The sequence below is a fragment of the Physeter macrocephalus genome, chromosome 11 (assembly GCF_002837175.3).
Source record: "Physeter macrocephalus isolate SW-GA chromosome 11, ASM283717v5, whole genome shotgun sequence".
NCBI classification, from domain to species: Eukaryota; Metazoa; Chordata; class Mammalia; order Artiodactyla; family Physeteridae; genus Physeter; species Physeter macrocephalus.
In genome coordinates this window covers 39,478,028-39,487,464 of record NC_041224.1, presented here as the reverse complement: position 1 = coordinate 39,487,464, position 9,437 = coordinate 39,478,028, and the positions used below count along the sequence as shown (strand labels likewise).

At 44.9% G+C, this 9,437-nt stretch overlaps 1 protein-coding gene across 2 annotated transcripts in view; it reads right to left on the bottom strand.

Annotated features, from left to right (window-relative positions):
• Positions 1-9,437, bottom strand: part of ABHD17C (abhydrolase domain containing 17C, depalmitoylase) — a 72,469-nt gene that overhangs the window by 11,056 nt on the left and 51,976 nt on the right. The window contains exon 2 of one of the 2 annotated variants that reach the window (XM_024129696.3): positions 316-495. In XM_024129696.3, the coding sequence (XP_023985464.2) occupies positions 316-495 (180 nt within the window). Of the gene's footprint in view, positions 1-24; positions 496-9,437 lie in introns of those variants that run through there. The other variant, XM_055087889.1, reaches the window with a different exon arrangement.

The following is a 9,437-nucleotide window of genomic DNA, read 5'->3' as shown; positions in this document are numbered from 1 at the left end:
TCAGACATGTGGGCACTTTTTTTTTTATCCTGCACATCAAGCTAAACCAGTTAATCCTGGATATCGGTACCAGCAAGGTCCTTATACATCATCTGGTAGATTGTTTTACAAATGAGTCCAGCCCAGAGGACCAAGTTTCTGGCTGGTGTACATGTCATATCCACCTCCACGTTCCCTGAGGAGCCCCGCACAGGGGCTGCACACGTCCAGCTGCATTCAGGAGACATTTATTAGTAGCCCACAATTAACGGTGGCATCTGATGTGAAGCTGGGTCACTGGATGCCTTAACACTTGTTGGACAGGAGTGAGCTTACCTGGGGAAAGCATCAAAGCAGTACGTTTTCCTGGTATCGGGAAAAGCCACGCGCAATCCAGACATCAGAGGCGAATGGAGAATTACGGCTGCACATTCGTACCTGGAGGCCAGGTCTACCGTGGGGACAGTCCCGATGCTCTGACCATACAGGATGATGTTCTCGGGGCTTACGCCATACCTGGAGAAATCAGAGGGCATGGGCTGTTAGCTGATGTGTGAAAGAAAAAGAGAGTGAGACCAACACCACAGTATCATAAACTCACAAAACTCCCACACCTGCCAGTTTAAAACCACATCATCTCACGGGTACCCTTTAGCTGAAGATAGATGTGAATGCCACAGAAATGTTAGGGGCCTATCTCAGTACTAAGTGACTGAGATTCTGTCCTCCACAACTTTTGCAAAAAATAATGAACATGACATTTTTTTCTGGAAATTAACTATATGAATGTATCATAAACTTCATTTCAGTGTTCCCAGAGTCATTTCATTTCCTACTCTCCCTTCTTGAGTTTCTTTGACCATCCTAAATGTACTTCTGAAATAAAAACAGAAGCGTGTTTGCTAGATCATAATATTATTAGAGTCCTTTAAGTGAGGTTTTAATAAAATATGAAAGAAATTAACATTTATCATCAGGAAAAGGTACTGGGAGACAATTAGTTTAAAGGCAAATATATTTTCTATAGCCTCTCCTTGGGGTTTAACCCTTCTGAGTCTTTCAATCCATCAGTGGTCTCCCCCTCCACTGTCTGCCAAGGTTTAGTTGGGTAAACAGCTGTGTGGAATACAGGCTTCATTTCCTGGCCTGCCTGGCAGCCTGGTGTGCAGACAACTAAGCTTTGGGCGTGGGCTGTGAACAAAAGTGACATGTACAACCTGCAGGTCATAACTTTAAATAGAAGGCTCCATGCCCTCCCCTTCCTGTTGGTGGGGGGTAGACGTGATGGTGAGCTACCCTGGCCCAAGCAGAAGAACGAGCACCCCAGATGTGATGGAGGAACAAAATAGACGAATCCCAGGAAAACAGGTACGCTACATATGAACCTACAAAGGATATCCAGAATATATTAAGAGTACGTAGAAATAAAGAAGAAAAAAGACAGACAAAAGAAATGAAGACATATCGCAGAAAAGAAAACATGATGCCTAATAAACACGTAAAAAGATGTGATGCTTGAGAGCTTCCCTGGTGGCGCAGTGGTTGGGAGTCCACCTGCCGATGCAGGGGACACGGGTTCGTGCCCCGGTCCGGGAGGATCCCACATGCCGCGGAGCGGCTGGGCCCGTGAGCCATGGCCGCTGAGCCTGCACGTCCGGAGCCTGTGCCCCGCAATGGGAGAGGCCACAACAGTGAGAGGCCCGCGTACCGCAAAAAAACAAAACAAAAGATGTGATGGCTCAACCTCGTTAGTACGTGAACATGCAAATTAAATCCACAATTTATTTTTTTACACTGAAAAGAAAGGCAAAAACTAAAAAGTCAGACAATGTCAAGGGATAGCAAGGACATGGAAAAGTGGAAGTCTGTGACATTGCTGCAGGAGTATAAATTGGTATGAGCCCTTGGGAAGATAATGTGATATTATCTGGTGAAGTTGAAGGCTATAACCCAACAATTCCAACTTCTTTGCATAAATACCCACTGTAGTTTACAGGGCAATAGGACATGCTTTCTTTTCTTTCTTTCTTTCTTTTTTTTTTTTTTGCTGGGTAATGTAGTTTATTAATATTACATTATTATTTTTAATTGAAGTAGTTGATTTATAATGTGCCAACCTCTGCTATACAGCAAAGTGACTCAGTTATACACATATACATTTTTTTTTATTTTAAAAAAATATTTATTTATTTATTTGTTTATTTTTGGCTGCACTGGGTCTTGGTTGCTGTGCTTGGGCTTTCTCTAGTCGTGGCGAGAGGGAGCTACTCTTCCTTGCAATGCACGTCCTTCTCATTGCAGCGGCTTCTCTTGCTGCAGAGCACGGGCTCTAGGTGCACGGGCTTCAGGAGTTGTGGCTCGTGGGCTCTAGAGCGCAGGCTCAGTAGTTGTGGCTTGCGGGCTTCAGTAGTTGTGGCTCGCGGGCTCCAGAGCGCAGGCTCAGTAGTTGTGGCTCACGGGCTTAGTTGCTCCGCGGCATGTGGGATCTTCCCGGACCAGGGCTTGAACCCGTGTCCCCTGCATTGGTAGGCGGATTCTCAACCACTGCACCACCAGGGAAGTCCTATACATTCTTTTTTTAAAATATACTTTTCCATTATGGTTTATCCCTAGGACATGCTTTCTGATAACAGCCTTCAGTGAAAATAACTGTCAGTCTAGAGCTGAGGCAGGTGGCAGGATTTCACTGAGCTGCCTCCCCCTCAGGCTCCCTCAAACTTCACAGGAAAATGGGGGCCCTTAGGAAGGAATCTGGGGAGGGAATGGCTATTTCTGGCTGGTAAGTGCTGTTCTGTGCTTTACAGAGAGGCGACATCTGGGCTGTGCCGTGAGGGGTGGACAGGAGCTGAACACGTGGGGATAAAAAGGACGGTCGGTAAGCAGCATGAAGTCACACAGGGCCTGGGTGGAGTCCAGTGAGCAGCTTGGGGGGCTGGAGGGCTGAGGTGAGGCTGGGCAGGCCAGCAGGGGGAAGATGAGGAGGCAGAGCTTGTCCTGGAGGAGGTGAGGGGCCACTGGAGACGTTCAGGTCAAGGGGACAGGAACAAGGCTGGGCTTCGTGAAGATTCATCTTCCTGCGGCACGCAGGGCATGACAGAGCATAAAGAGGAAGCAGGGAGATAGGTAAGGGACTATTAAGAATCCTACAGGGAAGAGGAAACAGGAATGTAAAAATCGAAGACAAACAAACCAACAAAAAAGAGATGCTCTCTCCACCCCAGACGCAGGTAGGAAATCACCTGCTCAGAACGAGGAGGCACCCTCTCTTTCTAAAGGGAAGTTTCTGTGTGGCCCCAGCCCTTTGAACTTCGACACCATCTAATACAACTGTGCCTGTGGAGGAGGGTCCCAAGATGCACGTCCTGTCTGATGTTCTTGCCTGGGCTTCATTTCAGTTGGAAGAACAGGTTATTAAAAAATGGTCAGCAAAAGGAGTTTTGACGGAAGGTTCGAGGAAGGAACTCATGTCTGCAGCATTCTGTGCCTTAAATCCCCATAGCTTTTACAACATAAATCCCTTCAATCAGGATGAAATGATGAGAGATGTGAGAAATGAACCCTGTTCTAGTGCATCAGCAGGCCATCACCCAGGGTGATGCTTTTGACTGGAGCAAAGTTATCCCAGGGACCTCCCTCCACTGTAACTGCCACTGAATTCCTTCTTTGATGGACTAGGAGGTCCATTTCAGTCGAATTTAACTGAGAGTTCAAAGTCCCTTGAAGGGGGAAGTATAAATAAGATTAGGGGTCTCCTTCTCCCTCCACAATTTTCATCAAAAGTAGGCTATGACATCCCAAAGCATGAGGGCCATCGGATGCTGCATGCATGGGGTGTGGGAGTCAGAAGGCACCTGAAGGTAAGAGTACCTCCAAACCTCACATTTGAAGTGTAGGCTCTTTCCACAGTGGCCGTCCCGTGGCAGGATATTGTGCTATTAATTATAAACAAATAGATCATAAATCAAAAAAGGAAAAGAGGAAAATGAAAACTGAATGTAGTTATTGAAGGACAGAGGATTAAGAGATGATTAATACTAAAAATCAAAAATAAAGCATAAGACTTCCAGATTGAAATGGCATCAGACTCGCCCTTACCTTCTTTGATCAAATTTGCGGAATGATGAGAATCACACAGAATAACCTATCACAGTAATGAGTATTATCGTTATAGTCGAACCTATTTTCTCAGCATCTTTTTTTTTAAACATCTTTATTGGAGTATAATTGCTGTATAACAAAGTGAATCAGCTATATGCATACATATATCCCCATATCCCTCCCTCTTGCGTCTCCCTCCCACCCTCCCTATCCCACCCCTCTAGGTGGTCACAAAGCACCGAGCTGATCTCCCTGTGCTATGTGGCTGCTTCCCACTAGCTATCTATTTTACATTTGGTAGTGGGTATATGTCAGTGCTACTCTCACTTCTTCCCAGCTTACCCTTCCCCCTCCCCGTGTCCTCAAATTCATTCCCTACATCGGCGTCTTTATTCCTGTCCTGCCCCTAGGTTCATCAGAACCATTTTTTTTTTAAGGTTCCATATATATGTGTTAGCATACGGTATTTGTTTCTCGTAGTGGGATTGCTGGGTCATATGGTAGTTCTATTTTTAGTTTCTTAAGGAAGCTCCATACTGTTCTCCATAGTGGCTGTATCAGTTTACATTCCCACCAACAGTGTAGGAGGGTTTCCTTTTCTCCACACCCTCTCCAGCATTTATTGTTTGTAGATTTTTTGACGATGGCCATTCTGATGGGTGTTTTTCTCAGTATCTTGATACTGTGTTTTATATCCTGCTCCATGCACCTTGGGGGCCACATTGAATAAGTAAAGGAGAAATGGGCACAGACTCAAGGGGCAGAGGTGGGTGTGTGGTTACTGGAACGGCCTTTTCTCTTGAGTGCCCTGAATCTGTCTATCCTCTGAGATCATGATCTCCTTGAAACGCCTTATGGAGAACCTGAGTATTTCACTGAAGGACCCTCAGCTTTCAGCTTTCCACTCACAGGCACCAGGACACACCCAGTACCAATCTCAACAAATTCCACCTTTGACACACAGACATTCGTAGCCTTAATGACAACAAACACTTTGCAACTCAACGTTTTCACTGGAAAACTTCATCACATAAAACAGTAGCCATTAATAGGGGAAAATATGACAACTGGTATTACATTAAAATAAAGAACATCTGGTCATCAGAAGACATCAGTAAGAAAGTAAAAAGGCAAGTGGGAAAAGATATTTGCCACACATATAACCAACAAAGGGCTCACATCTACAAAATATAAAGAACACATCAGTGGGGAAAAAAATGACCAAATACAGAAAAGCAGCATTTTACAAAATGGGCATTTCATAAAAGAAGAAATCGACATGGCAGGGAGGGAAGAAAGGGAAGGAGGGAGGGAGGGAAACTCAACTTCATTAGTAAAAACAAAATGAAATTTCACCAATGAAAACCACAATGTGATACTAGCAAAAATTTAAAAGTTGACAATATCAAGTGTTGACAAAAAAATGTGACCACAGGAACTTCCATTCACTCCCAATGGGGGTGTTAAGTTGACAGAAGCACTTTACAAAAAGTAAAAGTGAAGATATAATAACACGTAGCAATTCCAGTGACCTAGCAATTCTACTCCCAGGTATATTCACCACAGATTAGAAATGTCTTCAAGACCATTTGTGAGCGGTTGGAGAAACCCTAAGGGGTGTCAACAGCAGGGCGGATAAGTGAACGGGGGTGAAGTCGTGCCACAGAATATCATAGGGCAACACTGATGAATCTTAAAGGCTTGCTGTTAATCAGAAGGGGCAGACACAAGAGAACACATGCTATACAACACCATGTGCAAAAAACTTAAACCCACCCAAATTAAACTTTACTGTCTAGGGATACTTAACTGAAAGAAAAGCAAGGAAGTGAAGCCCTAAAAACCAGGATAGTGGTTAAGGATGGGGGAGGGGAACGGGTTATGGCTGGGAAGAAGCATGTCATTTGGGGGGGGCTTATGGATCGCTGGTTATAGTCTATGTCTTTTTTTTTTTTTTTTTTTTTTTTTGGCTACGCCACTCGGCATGCCGGATCCTAGTTCCCTGACCAGGGCTTGAACCCTCGCCCCCTGCAGTGGAAGCGTGGAGTCCTAACCACTGGACCGCCAGGGAAGTCCCTATAGTCTATGTCTTGTCACGAGTGTTCCTTTTACAGTTCATTAAGCTGGATATGTACATCTTATGAACATTTCTATCTGGCTACTTGTATCTGTTATATTTCGCAACAAAAAATATTTTTTAAAAGTTCACCAGATATTTCAGATATGGAGACAACCCTCCTCAAAACTGTCACAACACATGACAGATTTTGTGCTAAAAACAAATCTCCTAAGGAAACATGAGGCCATTAAAAATTATGTCTCATCAAGAGCTAATGTGGGGAAAACTCATGTTGAAATGTTCCATAAAAAGCAGCCTACAAAAAACAGGGTCACAATTATGTTCCTTCCCACAAAATCTATATATGGAAAAGGGACTTGAAAGTAATATATTAAAATGATAATAATGATTATCTTCAGGTGGTGAGACCAGGTAATGTTTCTTCTTTCAAATTTTCATTTCTAATTCGGGTAATTATTAGGTAGTGATTTGTTAAAATAAATAAATAAAGGAAGCGGTATTGCCCGACCTTTTTGCATGGAGTCAGCAAGCTTTCTTTACAGTGTCTGTATTTGAAAAGGCTTTGAAAACTGTAACGTGCTAGTGAAGTGTTCAGATTTGTCAGTGTTACATTAAGGACTTTTCCACTGTTTTCCCCTGTTTATTAGACTGTTTATTATACTGCCTGACAACACATGAGATGCCTGGGAGGTGGGGATGGGGGCTAATTCTTTGAAGGTATGGAAGACTTTCCGGAAAGCTCTAAGAGGCCTCTGTTCCAACACCCGCCGCTTGCAGATGAGGATGTTGAAGTGGAGGATCCTTTTCAGGGTACCACTAGGGTGGTACTAGGGTACCACTAGGTGGTACACACTAGGGTGTTGTTTTTGACCAAAAAAAAGCTAGAAGACTGATGACCTCTATACCAATGGTTCCAAAATGAGAAGTATCTGAATTTCTTGGGACTTTTAAAAAATGTAAATTCCCCTTACTTAGAAATCTTCCGTACTTAGAAATCTTCCGTACGTAGAAATTCCAGCGGGTTTGTGGATTCCTCAAACTAACCATTGTTTGATACTGAGTAAAAAGGGTCAGACCAGATCCTACAGACCTTTTAGCTCTCAAATTCAATTAAAAGATAAAGGATAAAAAGAGAGATGGTAAAGGGAATCTATTACTAAGTCTGTGTGAAATACAGGGCATTTAAAGATCACAGCTTTTCACAAAAGAGCAGGATTAAGTGCAAAGTATTTTCTTCAAAAACATCAACAATCCCGAAGTCCAAAACCTTTATCCTAAAGTAAAACAGATGTTAAACCCTCCCAACCTGGAACAGGACAGTTTTGTAGCAGGCAGACATGATACATAGGCAGGCAGGATTTTTTGCATTTTTACTTAGAATTTGCTATTTTCGGGTATGACGATAGCAAAACATTAAAAGTGATTTCTTCTCGCTCGTACCACCTTTGTGGGCAAGATACAGGGACGGGAGGAACGGCAGCAACAGCCTACAAACAATGTTTTCTTCAATGCGCCCAATCCCCAAGGCAGGCTTTTACAAGTAAACCTCCGCATTGCTCAACTACAAACACACCAGTCGCTGGGGGGATGACCTCAGTCGGGAGACAAGGATGCCGTCCCTCCGGTCCTACGCCTACCAGCTCTCTTTCCTCTGCTGTTTCCCCTTGCTCCCTGGCGTGTCTGGAAGAGGCACTGCTTTTCCATCCCAGGGCTAACCTTCCACCTGAGCGCTGGATTCCCACCCTCCCACGACTTTGAGAATTTCATCCCCACCCACGCCGAATTCCAGTCTTATTCCCAACGCAACACACGTCTCCAAGTCTCTGAATCTAAGAAAGGCCCTGTCTTCACGGGTGCTTCATCCTTTAAGTGACGGCCCCATCTCTCACCTCTGCTTCCCTACTGCATCCTCAACCCTAACAAAGGCCCCTGAAACCCACCCTCTCCTCCCACAATGTCCCGAAAGCTGCTATCAGAAGTGCCGGGTCCAACCGCTTTTTCCCACTCCTCATCCAATTTGACTTCTCCTCGGCAGTTCACGCTAAGAATGATGCCTTTCTTCTTCAACTCCATTCCTGGGCCTCTGAGACATTGAGTCGCTCTTGGGTCCTCCCCCATCCCCACCACCAGCCGGCTTGGCCCCTTCCCTGACTCCGCTCCTCCTGCTGTAGATTTCCTACTGCATTCTTTTTTTTTTTTTTTTTTCAATTTTATGTGGCCGCACCATGCAGCATGCGGGATCTTAGTTCCCCGACCAGGGATCGAACCCGTGTCCCCTGCAGTGGAAGCGCTGTCTTAACCACTGGACCGCCAGGGAAGTCCCCTTCCTATTGCACTCTTACATCTTCTCTCCAAATGATTTCACTGAATCCCAGGCCTCAACTATTATCTCTCTGCTGGCGATTCTCAAATATTTACTTCCAGCCCTGGCCTTTGTCCTAAGACAGAGCAGAATGCCCCCCTGCCTGAAGGGAGGGGAGGCGGGTCAAATACAATGTCGCTTGCGCCCGCCTGTGTTCTCAGTGCTGGCCCTGACCTCACGCCTCAGTCCGTCTTCCAGTGATCCTGGGAGGGGGATATTCTTGTCCCCGTTTTATACCTGAGGAACTTGATAGTAAAAGTTAAGTAACTTGTCCAAGGTCAAGTGAGTGGTGAGGCTACGAATTTCATACTGTTATCTGTGATGGATAAACTCCAAACTCAACGTGTCTAAAACCAAATTCGTTATTTTCTCCCCTCAAAACCCTCTCAATAACTCAGTCATCAGGTAGAATTCTAAAAACTATATTCCCCTCTGTTGCCAATCCAGTATCCAAAGTCAGGATGAAGACAAATTATGAAAAGGAGTGGACAGTTACATGACAAATTCAGGTAAAGATCTAAACTTACTTCTGGCAGTGACCGATTAGCTTGGTGATTACGCAAACTGTGGATTAGTTTCTACACCTGGAAGATGTCACCTATTTTTTTTAAATAATGCGTTCAAAAAGTAGTTACTGAGACCTCTTTTGGACTAGGCATGGAACCTCTGGGGGTGCAGAAAGATGAATGTAAAACATTTGGTGGTCTCAAGGAGCTTATAGTCCAGTCGGGGAGGCAAGGAATGTATACAAAAGTATGGGGGTGGGGCTTCCCTGGTGGCGCAGTGGTTGAGAGTCCGCCTGCCGATGCAGGGAACACAGGTTCGTGCCCCGGTCCAGAAAGATCCCACATGCCGCGGAGCGGCTGGGCCCGTGAGCCATGGCCGCTGAGCCTGCGCGTCCGGAGCCTGTGCTCCGCA